General features: G+C 39.6%; 2 protein-coding genes across 8 annotated transcripts; both read right to left on the bottom strand.

Annotated features, from left to right (window-relative positions):
• Positions 1–111: 111 nt before the first annotated feature.
• On the bottom strand, positions 112–7,180 carry QNG1 (Q-nucleotide N-glycosylase 1). Its single transcript, XM_054285027.1, has 4 exons — positions 6,758–7,180; positions 5,498–5,757; positions 1,899–2,094; positions 112–665 (listed from the first exon to the last, which is right to left on the bottom strand). Exons 1-4 carry the CDS (start codon positions 7,092–7,094, stop codon positions 433–435), a joined length of 1,026 nt encoding a protein of 341 aa, XP_054141002.1. The 5' UTR covers positions 7,095–7,180; the 3' UTR covers positions 112–432.
• A 696-nt stretch (positions 7,181–7,876) lies between these two features.
• Positions 7,877–27,769, bottom strand: HNRNPK (heterogeneous nuclear ribonucleoprotein K). 7 transcript variants are annotated; one of them, XM_054282818.1, is made up of 16 exons: positions 27,654–27,769; positions 25,130–25,208; positions 24,954–25,033; positions 24,001–24,098; positions 22,637–22,693; positions 21,080–21,123; positions 20,123–20,195; positions 19,506–19,619; positions 18,400–18,528; positions 17,654–17,961; positions 17,248–17,302; positions 14,368–14,418; positions 10,584–10,605; positions 10,424–10,506; positions 9,802–9,971; positions 7,877–9,002 (listed from the first exon to the last, which is right to left on the bottom strand). In XM_054282818.1, the coding sequence occupies exons 3-16, from the start codon at positions 25,000–25,002 to the stop codon at positions 8,972–8,974; spliced, it is 1,284 nt and encodes a 427-aa protein (XP_054138793.1). In that variant the 5' UTR covers positions 25,003–25,033; positions 25,130–25,208; positions 27,654–27,769; the 3' UTR covers positions 7,877–8,971. The 7 variants fall into 7 exon arrangements, with proteins under 7 accessions (XP_054138793.1, XP_054138740.1, XP_054138773.1 ...); XM_054282765.1 differs by having other exon boundaries at positions 7,877–9,063; positions 24,001–24,111; positions 24,955–25,033; XM_054282798.1 differs by having other exon boundaries at positions 24,001–24,111; positions 24,955–25,033.
• Between the last annotated feature and the right edge of the window lie 123 nt (positions 27,770–27,892).

Below are 27,892 nucleotides of genomic sequence, written 5' to 3'. Positions count from 1 at the left end.
GTTACACTTCCATCTCTGAGCAGTACAGCATCTGCCAAGCACCTGCCGCCTCTGTGCAGGTATGACAGGGGGCAGGCAGGAATAGGGAGGGGCTGAGGTACACCAAGGTACATCACAGGATCTGCACACACATCTGGCTGTGCGCACAGGTAGCCACATACACCAATACAAAGGTTAAAGCGGGAGTAATAAACCCTACCTTAACATGGGCTGCCTGCAAAGTTTACACTGTTAATTCCAGTCAGGGCAAGCAAAAGATTAGAAGAAAGGTAATAAAAATGTAACAAAACAATAGGGAAAAGGCACATTGTTACTACATCACTAGAAAACAAGCATTTGATTTAACAGTTCCAAATTAGTGCATGACAAATCACCATAAGAAAAAGCAAGTTCAAAAGATAAGGCAGCAATACAAGAGCTGTTGGACTAGACTTAGTAATATATACACCGTACTCGGTGGAACGGGATATCTTTCATCTCTGCCCTGTGATCTCTGGCATAATCCCAAAGATAATAATCGAGTAAAACTGCATTGATTTTTTCATGCATGTCCTGACCCTTCTTCTGATAGAGCTCCTGAAGGTGCTTACAAATCAATGCACAACACCAAATAGAACAGCCACGGATCTCTACCTCTTCTTTGTCTCCAGACTGGAAAAGTGTTCCTGCAGACACAAGAGACAGCAATCCATTTATATGGAGCACACAGGAGGACAAGGACTGACTAAATTTGTGAATTTTTTCCCCATCACATTTATTCTGTTGCAGGGTTCTAGTTCTCATGACTTACCCAGCAACTGTTAACAGTGTTGCTACACATTTTCTAATGGTTTCTTTAATTTTACCATGTTGCACTTAGAAGCTTCCTTCCCATTCAATTCAAGCAACAGCCTGTATTCTAAGGAACTGCTTTAGGAGCAGTGTGTACTGCAAATCATATGATCATTTCTTTGCTTACAGTGACAAAAAAGATAGTCTTTTATAATAGTATACTTTTTAGTATATAATTATCATACTTCATAGTATATTTTCTACCAGGATGACTGAAGTCTAAGATTTTAAAATTGAAAACAAACAACCCCCCCAAAGGAACTGAATGTAAAGAAAAACAGTGGAATTGTTTAAATGGTAATCATCTCATTAGGATTCATGGAAGGACAGAATGTCTATGATGTCTATTTAATTATATAGATATGCATAAAGACACAAATACACGTACAGCCATTCTTTTAAAGTTCATGGGCGATTGCATTAATCTGTTTATCTTCCTGAGTATTTCTGAAATTGCATAATAGCATTTCTACATCTAAATACAGTCATTTTACAGTGCAAAAGAGATTGGCTTATTTTTATTCACTAAAATTCATGGTTAGTAAGTATTGGGAAGATGAAATCATGGTTAAAAATGAAATCATATATATATTATAATTATAATATGATGATGATGATGATTATTATTATTATTATTATTACTTTGCTTATTAACTAGCAGTTCAGAGGAATTCCCATGCTTTTACAAATTTGAATTAATGACAAAAATCATTGTTTCTTTTATGTAAAGTTCAAAAATTGTAACTATTCTCATTCTGAAAAGTGGTTTTGCAACAGCAGATTTTCAGAAATTCATTCAGAAACTCAAATTATCTTTGAATCTCTTTAATCCCTCCCATATCAGTGTTTAATCCACAAAACAGTTAGGTCTTTATAAAAAAAGTAACCTTGAGATCTCACTCAAGATCATGGCTAGAGAAAAAGTTCCTTCCAGTACCTAAGAAATCCCTGGAAGGAAAAATGTGACACATAACCCTTACATGGACAACATATCACTTTTTAGAACTAGCCTTAGTCTACAATATTGGGCAGTAAGATTACTTGATATTCTCAAGAACAGAACAAACCTTCACGCAGTTTCTTCATTAATTTTTCAGAATACTTAATTGCTTTTAAGTGAACAAGAACTTGTGGAATTCTGTAGTCAGCAAATATTGTCAGACTGGATATATCATCAAAAGAGCCATCTCCTTTGCCTTCTAAAACACTCCATGTGTCAGCCACAAGTATCTGTGCCCGTTTGTAGAAAGACACCTTCTTTTTCTAAAGAAAGAAATTTATGGATTGTTTAAGTGCCTGATCAATAAATATAGCAAATAACCATTAACCATTTCATATTGTTAAGCAAACATTAGTTAACTAGAACAGAATAAAACTGCAACACTCTTAAATATCTTGAAATCTAAGCAATATCAAACTGCAAACATGGATTATGTGGAATGCTCATAAATAAACTGAAATAAAAAAGTAACATAATAGAAGTTACTGCAGCAAATAAAAATTGTTTAGAATATGTCTGGATCTCAGAACACATTCAGAGTTGTTTACTGCCATTTGGTAAACACTGTAGTTGAACAACAGCAACATTAATTTTCAGAAACTCTACAGTACATCCAACCTTTTAATTTGACAAGAGAGGCATAATAGGCATGTATTGTACTAGACAATTAAAACATTTTGTTAATCCATTTATCTGTACTCTTAAAGAAATAGAATTCTGGTGAAAACTTTAATGAATGCTCCTCTTTGTTTACTGCCAAGATGCTGTAACTACTCCTGACAGCAAATCATATTTTTTGTCCTTGAATGGTATTCTCCAAAAATACTGGGAAGTTCAACTACATTTCATAGAACAACTTCCAAAACATCCTCAAAACTTCTGCCTTCCATATGCCTCATGCTATACTTGACATAAATGCACAAACTTTCTTCTAGAGAACATAATGATTTTGTACTTTAAACAACAAAACACCACCTTAAACATCACACAAGAAGTGGTAACAAGAAGTAAATAATTAACAGACCAAATTTTATCATTGTTCCTATGTCCCAAAGCAAGGGTGTCATTCTTTCATAGCATTAGGAATTTTCCAGTAGTAAAGTACTGATTGTCTCTAGCACCACACCATTTCCCAAGAGAAGAGGAAGGTGGAATTAGAACGGGCCTTTCATTTCATGCTATAGCTTAATTAGGAAAAAAATATTGTCTGGGAGTCATGGCAGAGCAGATAAATTTATAATTTCATTGTTTCATTGTTAACGTTTTTGTTGTACAGAACATATTAAGTTTATACAAAAATCACAATGTGAAAAGGACTATGAAGCATTTTGAGTAAATTTTCCCACTATTTATCAGAAAGCAGGGAAAATCACTAGGTGGATGATACTACATGTCAAATTGGAAGAACTTAAAAACTTCTTTACTGTGGAAGTGACTGCACTGGCACAGATTGTTTGGAGAGATTGTGGAGTCTCCTTCCTGGGAAATGCACAAGAACTTTCTGGACACAATCCTGAGCCAAGTGCTCTGGGGATGACCCTGCTTGAGCAGGGAGGCTGGACCCACTTATGGTATAGTCCTTTAAATCCTTACCTAGTCTATGATTCTGTCTGTGAAAGACTGTAAAGGTAGTTCATTTATCAAAAATGAAACTTTTTTCAACATGGCAATACAACTATATCTCTTTTATCTTTTTTTTTTTCTGCAACACTTTGCCTTTCAGGAAATAGTACCATGTACAGGAACATTTGCATCCTCTCTGCAGTTCAATGTGCTAATATTAAGGAATATACCTAATTATGACCTACTGGCATTAAAAGAAAGGAGGAGTATTGTGTTGGCAAAGAGAAAAATGTGATAGCACAGCCATTAAAAAATAAAGCAAAGAATAGAGAATTTTACAACCTCAGTCCCAGGTAATGGATGGTAAGTAAAAGATGAAAACATACAATATAAGGGAAGATCAAAAAGGACTCCACTAAGTCTCTGTCAGAACACAAAAACCCTGATATATGAGTACAATATAGTCTAAAACTTAAACTGCTGTTGGGAATCAAATGCACAGCACAGCATCTAAATATGAATTATCCACCAAGGAGAAAAAAATGTTTTGGAGATTTTGGTCTTGGTTTGCATTTTCTTTTTCAGAAAAACTAACACTGTCCATTTCTGGGATTACATATGTAATTATTAAAAGTATTTTGTATATGTATTTGGAAAAAGATACAGTCAAAAAATTGTGCTATTTTTAGAAGCTTCCCTAGAAGGTCAGCTGCAGCAGTCTGATAGCATGATTCTAATGTATGACTTAACTTATATATTTCTCCTTTGGAGAGTTACTGAAAAGCACTGGCTTGCTGTTGGATATTTCACCATCTTTCCAGTTCCCTCCTAACCCTTTAGAAGTCTTATTTGTGTGAGCTCAACCTGCTGCCATAAAAATATTGTGATCCATGTCATCACCTTCAAAATACACATCTTGCTTAGTGAAAGCAGAAAAAAAGCTTCCATATTCATGCAACAGGCTTTATTACTAAGTCAGTGCTTACGGTCTGGGATCATTTTTGGATCTGCTTTTCATTCTGTAGTCTGCTGCTGCTTTTAAGGACGCTTGCTTTATAAAGCACTCATCATCATCTCATGAAAGATATAACATCAATGAGTACAGTCACTATAAAAATAAGAAAATATCACTTTACTTAGAAAATATTCCCTTTTTGATCATAAAAATTATCAAAAAATTACTTTTTACGTTAAAAAACCCAAATAAACCCAAATAAACAAAACCAGTAGCTCCAAAGAATAATTCAAAAGAACCTCTGATTTTTTATGTAAATATATTTTGCTTCACAGCAAGAGACAGAAGAAAATAAAATCACACCTCCTACTGAAGGGCAATAAATGCAATAGGTTCAAAGCTTCAGTGATTGGTATTCCAAGAAGTTGAAAAGACTGCACAGACCAGTAGTATAGGCTGTACTGTCACTAACAAAGTCTTCTAGATTTAATGATGTAACAGCAGAGTACTACTTCACATGCAACTGAGCACATGAGCTGCTACATAAGTCACAGGTGCTAAATGAAAAACATGCCTGTATAGGTGAAAACTGGGAGACAAAAAATATCATATGATCCCTGCTTAATTCCCATCAGTTTCTTTCAGTAAATGCTTCAGTATACTGTCAACATTTGTAAAACTGTGGGTTACTTCTAATCTGTAGTAATTTGAGTAATGCCTGTTGAATCAACAGCTGTTAGAGGGTGGAGTCCCAGTAGCTGTGCGTTAATTCCACCAGAGTTTCACTTCCTTCATTAGCTGCAGAGAGCCTTAAGGTAAAAGAAAAAGAAGATGGTGGGAGGAGGGTTGTCAGCAATACAAGGCAAGTGGGAAAAAAAAAAGAAAGAGGATTCCCATTTTTCAGGCAGGAATTATCTCAAATACTATGCATTTTTAAGGAGTACAAAGGAAGTGTGATCTAACTGGGAACTCAGAATATACCAAATTAAATTACAGTAAAGTGATAAAGAAACAGCATATGAGAAAAAAGGTACTCCTCTGGTGGGAAAAAGAAAGTGACTCTTGTCCTGACTAGTTGTGGACTATCAAGTGTCTTTTACTATTACTAAATAGTAGGATTTTTTTCCAGAGCTTTAGAATTAACTTACCTCAAATACAGCTTCATCTCTGTAAGAAGGAAAATTTTCCAGTATGAGATGTAGCAGTTTCTGAGCACTCTTCTCACTCATTTTAACGCAGGTGAGGAAGGACCCTCCAAACTTCTCTAACAGAACTATTCCACTTTCATTCAGCACCCGGTGTCTTTCTTCAATCAAGGGCAAAGGCACTTCTGTGTCAGAGCGAAATACGTGCCTAACTTGGTCAAGCGTCATGGTGGCAAAATAGGACGCACTGGTGATAGGTATTCCTTCAGAAAAGTGAAAATAAGATAGTTAGGCTATCACATAACATACAGACCTAGTGCAGTGGTCTGCTAAAGAAAGAACTTCTATAGGAAGATCTAAGAAGTCCATCAACTCTTAAACCCACCTTTGCTTTCAGCAATAACCACATCCACAAAGCTGCTCACAATTAAAATTATGAGTGCATAAAATGTTTTCCTCTACAGCAAACTTCCAATATACAATCATAGAACTGTTGTTACTTTCTGTATGCAATTTCCCCAGCTGCTTAGTTTTCATATTTTAAGTGTGATGTTTACATAGCACACTAGCAAATATACTCAGTATATAGCTAGTTTTGTCAGAATAGGCCTGTTTTCCCATGAATCCTAATCATGCTGTGCGTTTACAAAAAGTGTCTTAATGCTAATACCCCCTTAATTTACTAAATAACTATGCAGAAAATGAATTAAAACCTTCATCTATATCTACTACCGGTTGGGGAGTTTTTTTCTGAGAACAGCAAAAAGAGTGAGTGCTAAAGTACTGGGTTTAAATACAAAACTTTAAAATACTGGTTTTAAAATACTGGTTTGAGGGGCATATGGGTTTTCAGATTTACTTTAGACACTAGCATTTGATTAGTCCAGAGGATTCTCACTTTATGCCTCATTTATTCATTTGCCATGGAAATATGCAACTTAACTTAAGAATACATGTGAAATAACCCAAGTCACACACAGCTGACTACTGGAAATCCTTAAAGTCTCTTGAATGGAAGAAATAGCCCAGACACAGCCAAGAGTTAGGTAGTTTCAGTACAAGGGTATTTTGAAAGCACTTCCAGTTCCCTTCCCCAAGCTCAACGGGACGCCTGCACACACACAGCTACCGACACGGCGAGCACCAGTTCCCAAGAGCGTGTCCCAGTTCCGAGGCGCCGCCTTCATTTAATACACGACGCTCGGCTTCCGACGACCCCGCCCGCAGCCCCGGCCCGGCCCCGCTTCCCCGGCGCTCACTGACCGTCGTCCAGGGCCCTATTGACGGCGGCGCAGAGCGACCAGTAGCCGCTGTAGGTTTTATCCTTGTACTTCACAAGGTACTTGCGCTCCTCCTGCTCGGACCAGAAGGAGAAGTTGAGGGTGTCCACCAGGAACACCCAGTCTACAGCCTCCTTGTCGGCGGCCCGGGGGTTCAGCTCGTGTAGGCTTTTCCACCCCGCCAGCCCGAACTCCGCTGCCGAGGCTTTGTCGAACAGGCTCTCCGCCACCCGTCGCGCTCCCTCCTCGTCCACGGAGACATCTTTGCTGTGCTCGGCTATGAACTTCGCGGACTCCAGGGGGGACGGGAACACCTCCATGCTTGGCAGGAAACACGCACGCTGCCGAGGTCAGCCTCTCCACCGCGCTTCTCGCGGGGCGCGCACGGGCAGCGGCCCCGCCCCGCTCCCCGTTGCTGCCGCTGCGCGCAGGCGCGGGCGGGGCCCGGGGGCGGGGCCGAGCACGGACGCCAGGCCCGGGGCGATTGGGCCGGCACGCTCGTGTTGAGTCGCCCCCTGAAATCCTGCCAGGCTCGAGCCGTGGGCAGACTCAGCTTCACAGCAGACAAGTTTTCCGGAAGATTCCAATCGTTGAAAAAGAGACAGATTAAAAAAAAACCTGACTGAGGAACGAACAAAAACGTGCTGTTGAGTTGTTGAGCTCTTTTCCTCGATCAAAACAGGAAGAACCAAACGAAAGACAGTCCAAAACCCCTTTTGGATAGATGCGTAAGTTGGAAGCACCCAGAGAAATTGAGCCTGTTTTAGTTAACTTGCATTTTGCTCAAAACCTTAGCCTGGATTACACTCTAGAATTTAGGTGCCAAGCTGTGTATCAAGCCAGCTGACTTCCCACTGACTTAACGAGAGTGATGGCATTTCCTTCTACAGAATTCAGTACCACTCTGCCAAGGGAGCCAGCCTTATGCATAACATTTCAGGCTCCTCACCTTCACCATGCCATTTTAAAGGGCAGCTGTAATAAAAAGGCCAAGTTCATGCACCACAAATCGGGGGAGGAGGAGACACCACAAACCAACCAACCAAAGACAATAAAAGAATCTTCACTTAGTCTGGACTCATATCTCTATGTGCCACACACCTTTAAACTTTTTCATCTGTTTTTATTCAGGAAGTGAAATTAAAACTTTAAACTATAAATACAAATGCAAAGGTATTACATGAGATATCCAGAGGCATTGTATTTTTTTTAAATTTCTCACAAGTAATTCTTACGGAACTTGACATACATCTGGGAAACAAGTTGAAGTTTTGCATACAATGGAAAACAAGTTACATAGTTATATCTCATCTCGCCAATTTGCAATTCCTACCTCATACAAACAAAAGCTCGGGAAACAGGTAAATTTTTTTTCAGTAATGGTAGAGCAACTCTGCATTAAGCAAGCTGTCTAAAACCAGGTGTACTTTACAACTGTTTACTCAGTGACATCACAAAGTTTGAAAGTATTTTATTTATATACTGTCACCAATATATATAGGTATTGCAAAGAGGGCCAAACACTTGCAAAAATGTCAAGTTTTACACATTTGCGTATTTTCACCTTTCTGCCCCCACAGCAAAGCAGTTATTGTTTTCACACGATCTCTTTTAATTTGTCAAAAAATCCCACATAACTCCATCTACATATCAAGGAAACTGAAGAGCAAGCTTAACAGCAACTTTAATTTATAAGGGGAAAAAACCCCAAAAAACTAGGTGTATCGATTTTAGTTGACCTTATGCAGACCTGAAGAAAAATGACCACCAAGAATAAGTTCACTAAATTTATTTAAAAATCCTAAAATGTTTCTTACAAAAATGCATTTCATTCTGCACACTGCTCTCAACAAATGCCAGGGACATAGGACCTACCATATTCTCCCCCTTCAAAGTAAGATACAGTGTACATAAAGCAGGGTGTTCACAACAATTACAGAAAAACAGTACAATTTACCACCAACAATGAACAAAAATAGACTTCATTCTCTCTGCCACTTCAAAATTTCAATGTTAGTCTCGTGCGCCCTTCCCCCCCATGTATCTGTAAGGAACTAAAACATTACATCTGGTGTACAGCAAAGATTCCACTACACCTCAAATGCAGAACACCTATGAAGCAGAGGAATGTTGGCTTTTTAAACAGAAGCAGATAAAAAAAAAAAGGGTGCAGGACTCCTTCAGTTCTTCACTAGTCTTAGAAAAACTTTCCAGAATACTGCTTCACACTATAAAAAAGAAAAAATAATCTTGCATTAGAATCCTTCAACATCTGCATACTGCTTCACACTATAAAAGAAAAAGAAAAAAGCATGTATTAGAATGATGGACCATACATCTTGCATCAACATTCATAAAGCATATTAAATTACAAATTACTAACACATTTAAAAATACATAATTTTAAAATGTCAATGTCTAACAATTATATTAGTGTATTTCAGGCATAGTTAAATATTAGTAATCTAAGATATTAAAACTGCTATAGCAGCCAGAATGTTAATACAGCAAATGCTATTTGTAGCTGTTAATATTTGGCAGAAAAGGCAAAGTACTGTCAGCAAGGTGTGAAATGCTGCATAACAGCCCCAAATCGATTTCAACTTGTCCTGTAGAGGCATGGTCTGTGCCATATGGCAGACTGCGATTTGTTGTCAATTTAGTTATCTAAAAACAACAAAATCACTAGTCTTCCACACAGAACTAGGCCAACATCCACTGAAATCTTCTATATTTTCTACAGGCTCTATGAAATTTATTACAAGTAGTTTTTTTGCAGCAGTTTTCACCAGAGAAATGAGAGGACTGCTTGGTTAAGATGTCTTCCAGCAAGATTAGTTTTGAGGGTGTCTTCATTTTAATTAGAATGGAGAGCAGAAGAGAATCAAGGCAGAACTACCACTAGAGAAGTTAGGTTCAAATAGTTACTTAAAACCTGCCTTCTTAAAAAAGTGATTCACAGAGGAGAGCAGTTTTATAATATATATGTTAATTTGACAGTAAGGACAACAATAAACTTTAACTTGCCTGTTCTGCAGCAAATACTGTGCATTTTGTATCTGGTCCTGTGTTCCTGTAATAGTTATTATCCGATCTTCTGAGCCTTCTAGTGGTTCATCAATTTTGATCGAAGCTCCTGACTCATGACGTATTTGTTTGATTCTCTGGCCTCCCTTTCCAATAATAGATCCTGCCAACTAGGAAGAAAGCAAAAACATTAATTTCCGGATACAACTGCCTTTCCAAAAGTTAGAAAATTACAACACCATTTGAGCAGTTTCCACAAATTCAGTTTTAAGTGCTGCAATGGGAGCTTTTTTCTTTATAGCTTAAAAATATCCCCTGTGGTATTAATTGTATAAACACAGGTGAGATTAAACTGGGAGAACCAGCTCTCATTTGCAAAACATGGGTTACAAGGACCCTATCTATTACTGAGTATTAACCACAAGTAGAATTCTTTAACGTGTCTCTGAAGACAGAAACCAAACAGTCAAGCATTACACTGTTGGCAATTTAGAAACACTTGTTTTGTACTAGAAGTACTTAAGCATTTTAAGTATTTCTGATTTACTTAAACAGTCTGAAAAATGGCTGTGACTTTTTTTTAAGAGAAAGCCTGAGTTGAAAGCAACTCAACTTTACTTACATCTTTGGGAATCGTTACTTGTGTTGTGATGATGGGTCCACCAAGATCTCCATATGAACCACGCCCCCCTGCGTAAGAATAATCTGATTTAAGTGTATGCATCAAGCCCTTTAGTAACTATATAATGAACTACATGCAAAGGTTCTATATGAACACTTACCATAACCAGAGCCACCCTCAAACTGTAAGAGAAAAGAGAAAAAAAACATTAATGTGAATAGCCATGTTTCATTAACACATTTTTACCTTAAGCATTATATTGTTAACTTTGAGCCCATTTAATCAAACATCACAACCCTCAATCTGATATAAATACAACAGTGTTATGCCATCAAGGGCATCCTGAGGCAAAGATGGAAGACCAGAAACAAAAGGGGTGGGTGGGAGAGATCTCATTAATCTCTGTCCAATTTGGATCAAAGGCTATCTTGTGCAAGACCACAAGTTGGATGCAATGATTCTTGGAGGTCCCATCCAACTCCAGATATTCTGTAATTCTTATCCTGCCTTATCAAAACCTCTAAGAATAACACATAAAATGACAAAGAATTCTGCCATGCCAGTATACCAAGGCAGTCTCACCATCTCAGCTTCTTGCAGACAGCTGCTAATGCTGATCTACTTGTGACCTCTGTACTAAACATTAGAATACAAAAACAGAGTAGAGCCTTATTAATACTACAAATACAGCTCAAAAGACATTCCAGTCTGCAGTTCCGGGGCTAGATGTCTGTCCAGCAAATCACCCTACTACATCTACACCTTTGATTCTGACTATGCTAGAAACCCTTTACATCTTAGAATAAACAATCACAACAATAATTACTTCTGTTACCTTTGAACCACCATACACCGAATGTCAATGACTGCAACGAGCTCTCCTGGCTCTGTTATTTTTAGGATTTGTAAACTTGCATTTGACATCAGGTTCTCATTTCATCTAATGTGTTCTGAGTGTACAAAACCATGTATTTATACTTTGCTACAGAAGCAAAGAATAAATCTATGTGGTTCTCTCAAATTCAACTTCTGATGATATCTCAGTGATAACATTTAAGAAAAGAGTAAAAAATACCCAATGTGCACTGACTGCAAGAGTGAGCAAGGATGAAAAAAGTGCTCCAGAACTGGCATGGAGACTACCCTGCAGCCCATGGAGAAAACCACACTGGAGAGGATCATTACACTGTAGCCCACTGACAGATGCTATGCTGAGACCAAGTAGAAATGCCCAGAAGGAAGGCACACAGGCAGATACCTGTGCCCTGTGGGAGGACCAACACCAAATTAGTCTGTTCCTGAAGAACTGTACCACACAAAGGGGACCCACACTGAAACAGTTCCCTAAGAACTGCAGTCCACTGGAAACAGATCATTTGAGCAGCTCCAGCTGTATCATTCCATGGAAGGAACCCTACACTGTAGAAGGGGAATAGTGCAGAGAGGAAGGAGCAGTGACAGGTATGACGAACTGACCGGGAACCTACCATTCCCTACCACCCCTGCACAATTCACGGCAGAGAAATAGTAGAGAAATAGCAGAGAAAGGAATGAAAGAGTGAAAGCTAAGTCTGTGACGACGTGGAAGTGGGTGAAGGTGTTTTTCTGTTTCTCACCATGTTACTCAAAGTGGCAGTAAACCTACTCAAGCCAACTCTGTTTTGCCTATGATGTTAATTAGCAAGTGATCTGCCTGTCTCCATTGTGAGCCAGACTTTTCTGTCTTACTTTCTCCTATCACTCTACTAAGGAGGGGGCATGAGAGCAGCTGAGTAGGCCCCTGGTAGTCAGTCAAGTTCATCCACTCACAAGGAGGGGCCCATAGAAATTGTAATGTAACAACTTTCCCAAAAAATATTCCTTACCATATTTTTTTTTACATCAAAAAGGAAGCTATTCAGATCAAAGTGTTGAGCTTATCCTCTGTCTCTAAGCAACCTGTACTGTCTAATCATGTTACTAAGCAATACATATGATAAGACAACATCACAGAGCTCACAAGTCCAAAATACAAGACAATGAAGGACTCTCCTAAAGGTTAAACTGAGAGGCCGATCACATAGGTTACTGCTTACACACGCATATTGCTGCTGGTATTTGCCAGAGGATACTTTTTGGACTAACTTGTTTTAAAGAAAATACCTTTCCTTGATCACATCTGCTTCTCCACAGTACAAAATAATAGAATTTTATAACAGTTGCTGTGTACAAAAGGTAAGAACTGACTTTTCACATGAATTAATAAAAAAGTATTAATTTGGCAGCATTTTGCCATCTTCAAGACACTGGCAACACCTGATGTACTCTCTAATTTCTACAATGGAGTGACTACATCGGTGAACAAGAGACAGGCTACAGGTACCATGTACTTGGACTTCTGTAAAGGCTTTGACATTGCCCCCACATCCTTCCATCCAAACTGGAGAGGGATGGATTCCATAGGTAGACTGCTTATTGAATAGAGACAGTTACATCCAAGGGGCAGTGTCAATGGCTCAGAGTTTCAACAGACATTAAGTGGTGTCCCTCAGAGATTGGCCTCCACTGGGACCAGTGCTATTCAATGTCTTCATCAATGACACAAACAGATTAGGTACACCTGCAGCCAAGTATGCAAACTGAGTGGCGCTGTTGACAGACCTGAAAGACTGGATGGCATCCAGAGGAACCTGGACAAGCTCCAAAAGTGAGCGCATAGGAAACCTCATTCAATTTAACAAGACTAAGAGCAAGGTGCTTTCACCTGAGCTGTGAGGTACTGTACTGAGGTACTGCAACCTCCAGTACCAACACAGGCTAGGGGAGAAACAGATGGAGAGCAGTCCTGCCCAGAAGAACTTGGGAATACTGGTGAGTGAAAGGTGGGACATGACCCAGCAATGAGCACTTGCAGCCTGGAGTAGCAACCGTGCCCTGGGCTGCATTGTAAGGTCAAGCCTTGAGATCCCAATATGAGTACTGCACCCAGCTCTGGGGCCCCCAACATTAAGGGCATGGATCAACTAGATTAAGTCTGGAGGAGGACCACAAGGATTATTAGAGGGATGCAGCACCTCTCCTGTAAGAGAGTCTGAGAGCTGGAACTGTTCACCTTGGAGAGGAGAAGGCTCCAGGGTGACCTTATTGTGGCCTTCCAGATCCAAAAGGCAGCCTACTAGAAGGCTGGAGAGGAGTTTTCACACAGGTATGTAGAGGAAGAACAAGGGGCAACAACTTTAAATTGAAAGAGCGTTGGTTTAGTTTAAGTATTGGAAAGAAATTCTTCACTGTGAGGGTGATGAGGGATGAGGCACTGGAACAGGTTGCCCAGAAAAGTGCAGACTCCCAATTACTGGAAGTTTTCTAAGTCAGGTTCAATGGAACCCTGAGCATCCCAGTCTGGTTCAAGGTTCTCTACTCATGGCAGGCTGGAATTAGATGATCTTTAAGGTTACTTCCAACCAAAATCATTCTATAATTTTGTGATAACATCCCAAAACCTATCTGGTCAAATGACACATTTTCAAATAGATTGACAGGTAAACATAGTTGATTCACAAATAAGTGAGAAGCTATTTTAAATATTTGTCGCTTGAAATAAAATCCCACAACATTATGGGAGTAAAACAAAACATAAATCATAAATTGATATATCTACAGTGCATCAGTTATGGAGAAAGCTACCATTTATCCAAATGAAAATACTGTGTAAAGGAGGCAAAAGAGGTACAGAGAAGCTCCCCTATTCTCACCAGGCTGCTGCATAATTCCACATTTCTATTAACATTATCTGACATCAAAGGACACACCATTACGTCTGCCCCTAAATTCAGAGTCAGAAGAATGGCTTCATAAATTTTAATAGGCGCAAGTTGCCATGGACTACACTCAAGATCTCTTAAATTTGCTTCATCACTGAACTCATTCAATAAAGCGGTTTTCAAAACAAGGCTGAAAACACTCACCAACTCTGGTGGCTGCATGTCATCACAGGCATCCACATGACACTGCATCATCTTCCAGATGCAACATAAGAGAAAGAAAGGAAATTCAGGTCATACAAACTTTTAGAGAATGTTGCAGCCAAACAGAATGCAAAGTGGTATAAAGAAACCCTTATACCATTAACAAAGACTTGAAATTATGTGATTTACATCACTTTCAAAACTCACTGGCTTTTAATTTTACTTTGGGGCAACTCTAAATGGGCAACTTTTGTTTTCCTTCTCTTTCTATGGTATTAGCAGATTTTTCCTCTCACTAAGAAGCTCAGAAACTTTTTCCTCTCACTCAGAAGCAAGGCAAAACTTAAGCCTTCTTTTTTCTTTCAGAAAAACTTTTTACATTTTTACATGTATTAATTCTGCTATCTACTAGAAAAAGGTTCAGTAAGATTGAAACAAGTAACTGCAAGTGATTATGCCAACTGCAGGTTAAGCAGGAAGGACACTGCTTCTTATGTTTTACTATCATATACCTCATCCTGTTAGCAAGTAGACTAACAGTCTACCACTGCCTACCTACATTAGAAACTTAACTATGTTTCTAAAACATATGATATATGGCATTTCTTTCTTTCAGAATTTTACCATTTCAACAAGTGATGTTTATTTGTGCAAAATTAGTTTCTGAAACAGAGTGTCTTAGCATACATAACATTTTATGCTGCAGACCAGCACTGAGTAGTGCTAGTCACTACTCAGAACTGGAAAAGAAACCAGATGACAGAAGGGCTAGATAAGGCAAAGAGCTTAACTTTTACATATAAGAAAAAACCCTGCATGCAGTCCTAACTGATGTCAAATTCTCTTGTAGTAAGTTTTTCTAGTTTTTAAGAGTGACCTAGGAAAGTGAAATTTTGTTACTTCCTTCCAGCATCTGCACAAATAAATAGAAGAGTTGTCATACATTCTTCCTTTACTAATTTTTACATGCCCCTGATAATGAATATGTTAAAAAATACACAGAACTGAGGATTTTTCAGATCACCATAGCCCTTACGGTACACAGGACTTGATCTGGAGCGTTACACACTGTAGTAGTTACATTTCTATATGCTGATAAACAAGTCTGTACTTCGGAGAAAAAGCTTCAGAACAGACCATAAGTCAAATGAGCATTTAAACAGCAGTACGTACTTATACTACAACTTTAAGCCAGGCTAACAGACAAGTTAATCATCTTAAGTGATTAAATCTGTACAGGCAAGAAGAATTTACGCATCTTTTAAAATCAAAATGGGTTTTTCTCATCTCAGCATTTACAAAGCTGTCAATGCTCTGTCGTATCTCTGAAACAGGAAAAACCACAGTTCAGCATCCAGACTTTAAGACTGTAAACTGTTCAATCTTTCTGCCTTTAGTGAAAAAGAGAACTGGCAAAAAATTTGGTTTTGTACAATAAATTTACCCAGTATTTTGGAGATGTTCATCAATTGCTGCCTTTCATTACACCTATGTAAGATAGAATTCATGTGAAAAGAGCATTTCTACTCTTTAAGGGCAGCTTTTTCCATCACAAACCACAGTAATATTGGTTTCATTTAAACTTTTAGCTACATAACAGCTTCTATTTGCTGCTTGTAGCACAGGAGGACTTTACTTTTTGGCATAACACTTGAAACTGTGATGTCATGCTCAGTGTGGAAATTTCTGCCTACACAATTTAGGATATCAGGATCACGATTAACTAAAACTAGAAATTAAATTCTATCTTTGCTGGGAAGTAGTCCTCACTTTAACGGCTATAACACTTGGTTACAAAGGAGCCAAAGTTATAAGCAGCTTCACTATGAAAAGAAATGAAATTGCTTTTTTTTCCCATGAAAGAAACCAAGCTAGCAGAAATTACTCCACTTGTGTATAGAAACTCATGACAATAAAGTGAAGGTCAACCTGACAGGCTAAGCCTAAGTTAAAGTGGATTTTCTAGCTGAACAGGAATAAAAATAGAACAAAATTAGAACACACTACTGCCCAAGAGTCAAGCTAAGTAAGATTGTGCTCAACCAAATACCCAAAGAAGGGCAGGCTGTTAAGTTTATGTACTCCAGCACAGGCTTTATAAGCTGCTAACAGAAGAACACAAAACCTAAGCCTTGAAAACATGTAATTACAGATAAGGAATCTTGGAGAGGTACTTCTCCATTCTTTCAGTTTCTTAGCATGTAGATTAGCATGGGAAACAGGGTTTTTTTTGTAACTGCAAATCTTTCCTTTTATTATTACTAATAAGCATATGGCATTCTTGCAATCTGGAGTTCCAGTAACTCTTACTCCAAAGGAGTTCATGTGAAGCCCATTTCATAGCTTTTTCATTTTTATTTTCTACACTAATTTTGAAGAAAAAAAAATGTGTTACTTGCTGTCTTAAAGAAGGTGCCAAACAAAGCCAGAGGAGAAAAGAATATTGCTACTATAGAGATCCACCCCTGTTGTGATTTAAGAGCAGCTGGTAACTAAGCACTACAGAGCTGCTTGCTCACACACCCCCACTCAAGCCCCAGTGGAACTAGGACAAGAATCAAAAGTAAAACTTACAGCTTGAGATAAGAACAGTTTAGTAACTGAGAAGAATGAATGTCATACTGATTAAAAAAATCTGAAAGAGGGCCAGTGCAAGAAACCCTACAGACCTGAGCACAATCAAAATCACTGAATCTTTTTGATGACAGGGAAAAAGAAAGAAAACAAAAGAGTACAATTTGCACCTCAAATATTAATGCACAGGAGGACCATTTGTATGGATGAAACATATGGTTTTACTATGAGAACCATGTATGTCCCGCATGAAAGTGCATGCTAACTGTGCTTAGGGACACAACAGAGCAAATTTTAAACTCATACCATGCCATCGTAACGGTCTCCTGGTCTGCCCCTTCGGTCATAGGACATTAGATCTCTAAAACGAAAAAGACAGTAGCATTTTAATTGTGTTACGTGTGTTATAAGCTAGCTTGTTTATTCTTATCTGAATTTTCCCATTCAGGGCTCACATAAACTTAGTATCAACCTACTCTAACCAAGTACTGAGTAAGAGAAGTTCCAGAACTACTGATCATAATCCTGGCAACTTACCACATCACAGCAAGTAATTAAATTTCAGTATACTTCAAAATACTCTTGTCTAATACAAGCTCAATCCTGCCTAATCATTACCAACATGGACGCATAAAAAAAATCACTGAAAATATGAATATGACTCAGATATACAACATGAGTTTTCGTATAATGCACTTATCCAACAACTTACCCGCCACGAGGAGGTGGTGGAGGAGGAAGCGGAAGATTACGAGCTCTGCTGCCACCTCTAACACCACGACCTGGTGGAGGTGGTGGAGGTCCTCTGCGAGGGCTCATATCATCATAATCTCTTCTTGAGGGAGGCATAGGTCTTCCACCACGACCAGGGGGCATTCGATCAAAACCTCCTCTTCCACGCATTGGAAAGCCCACTGGCCGTCCCCTTCTATCATCAAACATCATTGTGAAGCCACCATAGTCATACGTTTCATCATAGAAATTGGGATCGTAAGGCTGGGCCCGTCCTTTAATTGGAGACTAATATAAACAAACAAAACAATTCCCCGAATCAGATATTTATATTACAAATGGCATATTTAATTACTAACACAATGCATTTGGAACATGTTCTTGATTTCACAATGCTGCCAAGAAAGGAGATGTTGATGTGCCTCCTGTGAACTTAACTATGACAGTAAAACTACTTAGATGTGGCAGACACATTTTGTTTTTCCTCCTCTTTGAATTTTTCATTCTGATCACATGCAAAGCATAAATGGCCCAGTACTACCAAAAATTGCTCATGAGGTGTACCCCAATTCTAAACAGCAGGAACAGATCCCAAGGTTTGTAACTGTCCATCATTTCCTGCTGGGAAAGCACAAGGTACTAAATTTAAACTAGAATATTTTTCATCTCATTAATGTCCAAAATATTCATGAATGCCAGTGAAAGAATAAATTTAATAAACATTACCTCAGAGATAAGATCCAAGATAATCTTGATGCACTCAACAACTCTATCAGGTTTTCCACCAATAAGCACCACTCTGTCAGTCGAATGAGGACAACACTCCTGAAAGAGCTTAATGGTGGTCTGAGTGTTCTGCAGAAAGAAAGAAAAAGAAGAAAAAAACCAACAAGATTATCAAATATATTTTTAAAAACTTTATAAAACCATTACAATATTTTAAAAATAGATTCAAAAGACAATTAAGTTCCCACCCACTTCAATCTTCATGCCTGCTTTTGAGTTATCACACAAAATTTCAAGATTACATATTTTAAAGATCTTGCTGCTCTAAGTTTTGTATGAGGATGAAAAAAAAAATAAATTTTCTTCTATTTTAATTATGATGCACCTATGATGCATCATTTAATTAAGAATTAGAAAAAGGATCACATAACCATTGTGAGCTTACAGGCTGTATTAGCTCCCAAATTAAACATGCTCTGAATGCTAAGACAGCAATGTTGCTAGGATTATGTCTAGTTGTCTTGTCTTTCTTAATCCATGCAAACAAGTATTGGCTTATACCTGAACTGACCTGAAACTGCCTGACACAATGCCAAGAAAGTCAACCATGTGTTTTCAGTTCATAGAGACCATAAAGTTTTTAGTATCTTAGTCTTTCACTTAAAAAAAAAATATGGTCTTCCAGGAGTTAGAATTAAAAAATAGAAAAGCAGCATGAAGTCTTTCCACAGTAAATCTACTGTGAAGATGGTTTCATTCTGAACTGTTTTGAGTGTTCAACCACACAAATACTTCTACACTATGCAGCAGTTCGGTCTAAAAGGAGAAATGAATATAATTTTAATAAAATGAAGTAAAAATACTTTCTTTAAAAACAGTACTCTACCAAATATATGTTTAACCAAGTCCTGGCTCTACCACTGACATTACTTCTGAGGGTCTGCAAGAAAATTGCAACTTCCAGCTCTGCCTCACAACATCAAAAGCACGTATGCAACACAGTGAGAAGGAATTACCACACAGCAGATACTTAGATGTATCCCTTATGAACAGAAAACATTGCTTATTGAACAAAATAAAATCTCAGAAGAACAGAAAGCAAGTACCTCTCTGAGTTCTTTAATTTTAGCACCCTTGACACCAATAATGCCTCCTGCCAGACTCTGGTGAATAAGAAGCCGAAGTTCGCAGTCGAAGTCACTGCCTTTGTAGTGTTGATACTGTAAATACGATGCATATAGGGAGAAGCAAATAAAGATGATTCACAAAAATTCAATATTTGGCGTTTTAAGCTTTTTCTTTATAAACAGAATTTATAATTTATTTAATTTATTGCTGAACTGTAGTTGTGTATTTCTTTTGATACAACCACAACAATTTAAACACCTCACCTCAATGTCAAGTATCAGTTTTCCCTACTTTTTACATTAATTATTAAATTACACTGCACCACTTGCTATAACAACTTAAGAAGGCTTTAAACAGTGCAACACTTATTTTTGGAAAATGGGAAATGTTCAAAAATGTTAGTTTAATAAACAATGACAGACTTTGCCCTCTACCCAAAAAATGCCAACATGACAGCCACAACCCTTCTTTAAAAGGCTTTTGGCATTTTTCACTTTTCTAGTTTCCTGTTTTAAAAGTAGCAAATACTCTAGAACAATCTCATTCAAAAGCTAATCTTTTCATTCGAAACAGAAGAAAATTTCAAGATAAATACCTCTTCTAAAGTAGGGATAATCTTCTTCAAGATTTCTCCAATTGTCTCTATATCTGCACTTATACTCAAGATGCTGTTGGAAGCCACAATGACAGACAATATGGAGAAGGTAGAAAAGAAAAATAGAAGTAAATTATTTTTATCACCACCCACAAAATTTTAACAAGATTTACTACAAAGAAGAGATTACAAGTATTCCCCATTTAAAGTAAACCTGTTTGCTCAATTTACAACACATGCATCTTTGTTTATGCCCAGTATATATGCATGAGAAATTTAAGATTAGGTAGGTCTTGCAGAAAGAGAAAGACAGAATGGGCTTTTGGAAGGGCTCAAATTAAGCGGGCAAGAAACTGACGCAGAACTGAAAAGTAGAAGTGAATATTCATGTTCCCCGCCACCACTAATTAGGATACCCTCGCTATTACATTCGTAGAACTGGCACACCTTCTCATTTTAAATGTGAGGATATACAAGTGGTGAACGTTGTATCTGGAATAAGGTTATGGAACTCAGATTACTAATGGGGCCTCCAAGAAAACAAATACAAAATGCAAGACAAAAAAAAGACGAAACAAATGAGAAGTGAAGGAAAGCGAACCGGAATTAGCACTTCATCAGAAATAATTATGAACAGGCAATGTTGAGGGGAGCAAGGTGGGCCACAAAGACAGAGCGAGAGACTATTTTGAACCAATCTGATTTACAATGCAGCAAATATGCAACACTTGAAGCTGTGCTCCTTCCATTGAAATAAAATTAGTGGATTGTTTGGGTGGGCAACTCACGTAAAAGTTCAGTGACAAAAAGACTTAATGGGGAAAATAAGACAGAAAACTTGAAAAAAAACAATACACCGTCTATAAGGGGATACTATTTAATTATATCAAAGGCAGGTAATAAAATACATTTCTCTCTTTCTATTCAGGCAGTGAGGCATAAACTGTTGGGACATACCGCTCGGGGCCACTGCTGTCTGGGACTGAAACACTGGCATTGTACTGCATTGGTCATTGGCGTTCGTGGATGTTGGCATTGGGCATGGGTATTCAATCGGAAGTTGTCAAGTATGGTACCCGTTTGGCAACGAGCACATTTTTGGGCATAGCCAACCAGGGTTTTCACATGGGCGTTCAGGGGCGGATGGGCCAACGTCATGGTGGGCAACGCAGGGGCAAGTCGATCCAGTACATGGGCAACGGAGATATATGGCCAAAAAAACAAGGAGAGGGAAAAGGGGGAAAAGCAATAAATTTTAATTTAATACAAACTATACTCATTACTCTCAATTAACGAAACAAGCTTAAGTTGTTCTGAAGGCTAACACAATAACGGATTGCTACACCGACTGTGGCCTAACAGTATGGACTTTAAAAATGAGTCACTTGATCTGACTAAACTACTACTGACTAAACTACTACTTTCAATAAATGACGTTCCAGTAGCAGGCTGGCTCATGAGGGTAGATGCAAAAACTGTCGAGACTGATAGTACTAGAACCTTGGGCAAATTGGGAGTTTGTGATCCAGACCAACCTAAATTATCTGGACATAGGTGACATACTGATTTACTCAAAAAGCAAACCAAAAAAAAAAATCAAAACAGAAAAACCCGACTAAAAGAACCCTAAAAAAAGAGGAACAACTAGTTGCCAAAGTTAGTGAGCATATGTATGATTCCTGACCATTTCAACTAAAATCTCAACTCTAGTTGCAGTAGTTTATGAACTTAGTTGGAACTGATTTGTAATGATATACCACCAAATATTGTGCTGAACAGAGTCTTGATTGGAAAAACCATTGAAATTGTAGCTGATGTTAAGTACAGGAGTGTAAACGAATGGAATTTAAGAAGTGTTGCCAAGTTTTAAAAATACACAACATTAACGCTGAGCATGTGTCTAATCACCAGTCAACCCCCCTGTAAAATGTGAACAGGCATTAAGTCATGACCATTTAAAAATACTTCCAAGTAATAGAATACAATGCTCCTTTAGTGTTTCATACTCATATTTAAAGCAAGAAACCTTAATATTAATGGTTTTGTGCTTCATGTGCAAGCTGTTAAGGAACAGATGGATGACTTCATTTTGCTTTTTTGAAGGAAGTTAAAGAATTCCTCTATCACTGGGTTAAGCCAGCCACCTGCAAGGTTTCAGCAGTACTGTAACTGATGCACACGTATGGGGAATGGTACTCTTAAGAGTTTAAGTTTTGTCAATATTTTTAATTAGGATGGTAACTCACTTCAAGCTCAAGTGTGTAATTTAGCAGAATCCTATTAAAAAGTGAAGAGATTTAACATAAACCTCTCATCCCGTGCATCAGGCTGGGTTTTAATTGAAACAGAAATTGAAGAACTGTTATCTACTCTGACAATCAATACAAATGGATTGTAACTTGGATGTCTATAGAGTTGAATTGCTCCCATTTCTAGAAAAGCACGCAATCAAGTTTTCGATGTAGTGCTCTGAAAGAAGCAGTGTTAAATTAGTTCAAACTCATATATACTCACATCTGTACGAAGTGCTTTAATATTTTTGCCACCTTTTCCAATCACTGCTCCAGCATTCTGGAAAATAGTTTTCAGAAGTTACATTATGACAATTCAGTACAAACAAAGTTTATGAACTCAACACTAAGAACAGTAGATCTGTTTTGGCTGACCCAAGAGGTGGGGGGAGGCATCACTTTGGCATTACAAAAATTACCAAAAGCTCTTACAACCACAGAACACAGCACACAAAGAAAGATAACTCAGCTTTGCCATTAACATTTCAATTCTAAAGAGAAGTTTTAGGCAATTCTGCCCATGTTGAACTTCTCATATTCTTCTAAATCTATTAAAAAAAAGAAACTAAATGAGTGTAATGCAGGTCAACTACTTCTTCCATTATCTGATCTTTTTTTTTTTCCCCTTATGGAATATGTTTGCAAATTCCATTTTAAGCTCCAAACATTTGATAATTTCCAGTGCTAATATTGTTTTGCACATCAGTAAAGTAACTAATTTCTCAGAGCAATATAAATTGAAAAAGGCTGAAATTAATGTTAACAGCCACCAACTTCCTTAAAGCCACCAATATTAACAGGAATAAACTGACAAACAGTGAAAAGTAGGAATTGGAAAACCGCATTTTTACCAGGTTCTTTCAAGGATTCTACAAAAAATATTGCTTTTATTACATATTATGTTAAAGGCATGCAAAATGGAACTCCATGCAACTTGGCTATTGGTCAGAAATGCCACACAGAGTTCAGGCAACAGTCTTTCACACCAACACCAAAGACTGAGGTACTTCAGAACATACAAATCATCTGTAGCAACTGGAAACACCAGAGCAAATTCATACACAGCAATTTGAATTATTTATACTTGTCAACAAAATCACTGCAATCCCTAACAAACTACTCCCACATTTCTTTCTGTTGATATAGTTGAACAAGTTTAGTAGATCTGTTTGAGAGAATTACTAAAATCTTAAGTTCTCATCTCACATATTTAATCTAAAAGCACTTATTTATAATCCTCTAAAACCCTTATTTTTCGAAGACTCATATACAGTCATTACCCCCAAAATAGCTACCCTCCACTCAAATGTAAACATATCTTAGACTCTTTACTGCTCTACTTCTTAGCAAGTATATATTTTTAATAAACCCTGTATTGATCCTTAGGGACTTATCCTTTTAAGAGAACCTGGAGGACAATTCCATTGCAATACACCTACAACTACCATTCCTATATACTGAAAATTAATTTAATAAGTTACCTTATTTCCAAAAAAGCACATAATTTCTCTACACTTCCATCTCACCATACACTTTGTCACCACTATCTTGAGCAATGCTACACATGAAGAAAGTAAAAAAGCGTACTTTGCTCTGAAGCAAGATGCGCAGTTCAACCATCTCATCAGTGTTCCGAGATCTTTTGAAGGCCTGCTCTTCCTCCATATCTTCTGCAGGACGTTTGCCTGTAGAGAGGTCCATAGGGGGGAAACATAAACATTTATTTAACTTTCTAAGTCATAATGAAGTGGAACACATGCCAAAGTCATGCTCTGTACTATTAATACATTTGTTCCTATTAGTGCAAAACTAATTACAGTTAATGCTCTATTCTGAGCATCCACAGCACAGAAACCAGTCTTCACATCAACAGCTTTCTTACTAATTAACAACTGAAAATGCTTAAATAAAATGCTGCACACAGTCAGTATGAAATTCACGACATTTTAGACACGTCCAAAGGAATGCAGCATCACCCACTTAGTATTTATTTATAATTTCAATTGGAGAAAACCTTTCAGGCATAAAGCTCAAATGTAGTTTGTATGACACTGAAATACTGGTGAAATAACAGCAAAGCAGCACTTCAAATATTCTGGGAAAAAACTGCACGCATCAACAACAATAATGCCCAAACGTTCCTAGTACTTCCCAAGAAATTTTGCATTAAGCTCTTAGCAATATTTTATATATTCGTACTCCTGCATGTAATTGTTACAATGAACAAAATGCAATTAACAGATACGCCCTATACCGTTCATACATATTCACATTCTTCATACACCTATGAAATATGTTTCAACATTGAGTCATAACTTTCAGTTCTCATGTCTAAAACATATCAACAAGAAAGATTATATATTTATGCTCCAAAAGCATGTGTAAAGATACATTAATTAAAATAGAAGACAATTAATGCAGAACACAAAATTACTGCTGATGCAAACATATAGTAAAGGTAAATCATTATAAAATTCTTTGGAATACTAAAATTTTAAAGAGAGTCTTTCTAAAAATGAATAGTCCTTTAAAAAATTTACCATTTGTCTCTGTGTTGGTAAAGGTCTCCTCCTGTTGTTCAGTCTCCATTGCCTTTTTTTCTTATGTAGGCAAGCAAAACCTGTTGAAAAATAAAGACAGTCCATTTTTTTTGTCAAAAGACAAACTGTACCTCATGCTAAAGTGAAAAAAATAAATGCCTGCTGCTAGAACTTACCACTGTTATATATCCTTGCTGACAAAAACTCAAGTATTCTGGGCGGGGTCAAAATCCAACAGCCTATTGCTTCAAGAGCCTATGAAAACAGCATATATCAGGTGTGAGTCTTCCCACGTTGTGAGTCTGATTCTGCTACAGCGAGAAACCAAAGGGTTGACCTAAACTATTGCTGCAAATTTTTTCCTTTTAAAAGAAAAACCACAGCCAAGCCAAACACACCACGAAGAGAAGTTGAAGGTGAAACCTGTAGACTTACATAAACCCTTAATGTCTGAATTACACTTCTTGGGCACACATAAGTTTTAAGTAACCACATAATCTCAACATTATAAGATACGTGCCTTGGTTTCTCTTTCTAAAGGGCACTACACCAAAATCTGGTCCTGCTATTTAGCCCAACACTATTTGCACTTAATAAAAATTCCTGTCACAAGCAATCATCAGAATTTGTTTTACAAATTCTCTACTAGCACACATTTGAGCATGTGTTCCTCTCAACTATAATTGTAGATAAAATAAAAATTACAACTTCCAACTACACTAAATAACGTCTTTTTAAAAAAATCACCCTCTGCAATTACATACAACCTACTGCATGCACACCCCTCCAAAACCTCCAAAAGCACCTCTACTTCACTACAATTTTCTGAAACAGTCTGTGACCTGCTTTTAGCGACTAAATCACATTAGCGAGAAGCATAAATAAAAAAATATTCAATTACTATCATTAAAATCGTGATTTACAGGTACAGCCAAACAATCACATATTTCCCTTTGCATTCCATTAACTTCCATTGCCTCAACAAACAGCAGGCACTCATTCTTGTATCCATAATCGGCGGAAAGGGAATGAGGGTGGGGAAGAAGCTGATTCTAATTTATTAAACGTACTCTCAAACAGCTATGTAATTGCTGCCCGGCTTGTTGGGGCTAAAAGCAGGCTCTGTCTTCCCAACACCTGCCGGCATTTCCACATATTTGAAGCGGACTAACGGGCATGCACAAGTTCAGTAAAAGCAGTATCTCAGACAGACACTACCAAAATTGCGCTATTACGTGGACGGGCGGTAAAGAAGACATGGACAAAGTGTAACAGCCCTTTCAGACACCGGCTAATCTACTTCCAATTATGCCAAGAATTCTAAGGCAGCGGGGAGCTAACTGTGATCAGTTGCAGTTACCATTCACGACTTAGCCTCTCCTAGTCAAGCTTCCCCATACGTCATATGTTCTCAGTAATCTTGCTCAGCTAGGTAAATCGAGGACATTCACATAACTAATAGTCAGGTTCTCTACGAACACCGAAAGGCTAAAGCAGACACGAGGGGTGGAACCAGCGACCACAGATCTAAGAGCTGAGGAACGTCAGAGCGCCTCCAAGGCGCAGCGGCGCTTCTCGCCTGCTCCTCTATTCCCCCCCTCCAGCCGCCCGCGCAGCGCGGGGGGAACGGGGCGAGCGCGGCGGCGCTGCTGCGGCACCCCCGCGGAGGAACAACGGAAATGGCGCCCTCCGAAATGGCGCCCGCCGGCCCGCTGCGAGGCGGAGCCGGGAGCGGAAGGGCCGCCGCCACCACCACGCGGCCGCGGGGAGAGTTACCCAGCCCGGCCCGAGCGGACACAAAGGAGGTGCCCGGCGGCTCCAAGCCCGGCGCAGCGGGCGGAGCAGGGTCAGTCCTAGCGCCACGGGCACTCCGCCCTCCCCCTAGAGCGGCGCGGCCGCGATGCGGAGCCTCCGCCCCCCGATCGGCCTCTGCGGCCGCTTCCGCGCAGGCCGCGGCCCGGAGCGCCCTCGCTGCGCTCGCCATAATCCCCCACAGCAGCTCTCCCTGGGCACAATTGCCTGGGGCGGGCGCGGGAAGGCGGCAGCGGCCGCCGCGCCCCTGCCCTTGGAGCGCACCCGCTGGTGCTGCGAAACGGGCGCTGTCCTCGCGGGGCAACGGGGACAGAGGCCACCGTAAGCCCCTCAGCAATAGCCGAAGTGGCCACACACCACTGTCCTCCATGCAGTGTTTTCCTCGTTCTACCTCAAACCCCACGAAAGCCCTGTGGCCACGGCAGCCCTCGGCGGTTGAGGCCCCACGACAGGAGACACAGGCCGTCTCGCACCGCTGTGTCACGCCGCGCCGCAGAGCAGAGTCCATCGGCGGCTCTACCGGCCCAGGCAAGGCCCTACCCGGCCTGTGTCCTTCTCCCACCCCCCTCCCCTTCTCGTCGGCCCCGGCCGCACGGCGCCACGGGCTACGCGTACCTGCGCCCGCCGCCGGCCCCGCCGCGTACGGGAAAGAAAGGGGAGCAGCCCCGGACTCCGACGCGCACATCCACCAGCGCCACCCGCGATTGGCCCTGCCACCGCCCCCCGTGCGGCACCGCCGCCGCCTCGTTGGGTGAAGCCGCTGCCCGTCACCACAGGAGGCGGCGCCGCGACCCGCACCGCCCTCCGTGAGGAAAAGGACTAGACGGGCCCGGGGAAAGGGTGGCGCCGCTAGACGCGTGCCGCGGCCGGCCGGCCTGCCTTTCCTACCTGGGCTGCGGGAGCCGCGCTGGGAGCGGCGCGGGCAGTGAGGGGGCGGCCCAGAAAAGCAGGAGCGGCTGTGGCCGAGAGGCGAGAAAATGGCGTCCCCTAAAACCCCGCCTTGTGCGTGCAGCCCGGCGCCGGCTGTGGCGAGACTCTCGCGATGATTCGACGCGCGCCTCCCATTGGCTATTGGGTGCTCGCGGCGGATTCGGGGAGCGCGGGCTTGGGTACAGCCCGGTCCCTCA

Source organism: Melozone crissalis, unplaced genomic scaffold (genome assembly GCF_028551555.1).
Source record: "Melozone crissalis strain CALT ecotype California unplaced genomic scaffold, PUWL_Pcris_2 ptg000005l_1, whole genome shotgun sequence".
Lineage (NCBI taxonomy): Eukaryota > Metazoa > Chordata > Aves > Passeriformes > Passerellidae > Melozone > Melozone crissalis.
Note: the sequence above shows the minus strand (reverse complement) of the source record. Positions and strands in the feature narration are given on the sequence as shown.

Coding starts and splice junctions, on each gene's coding strand:
- HNRNPK (XM_054282765.1), bottom strand. CDS start 25,002: ATGGAGACTGAACAACAGGAGGAGACCTTTACCAACACAGAGACAAAT. Junction 20,196..21,079: donor GACAGCAGTGGCCCCGAGCG/GTATGTCCCAAC, acceptor GGCTTCCAACAG/CATCTTGAGTATAAGTGCAG. Junction 10,606..14,367: donor ACATGCAGCCACCAGAGTTG/GTGAGTGTTTTC, acceptor TTTCTCTTACAG/TTTGAGGGTGGCTCTGGTTA.
- QNG1 (XM_054285027.1), bottom strand. CDS start 7,094: ATGGAGGTGTTCCCGTCCCCCCTGGAGTCCGCGAAGTTCATAGCCGAG. Junction 5,758..6,757: donor CAATAGGGCCCTGGACGACG/GTCAGTGAGCGC, acceptor ACTTTTCTGAAG/GAATACCTATCACCAGTGCG. Junction 2,095..5,497: donor GAGATGAAGCTGTATTTGAG/GTAAGTTAATTC, acceptor TTCTTTCTTTAG/AAAAAGAAGGTGTCTTTCTA.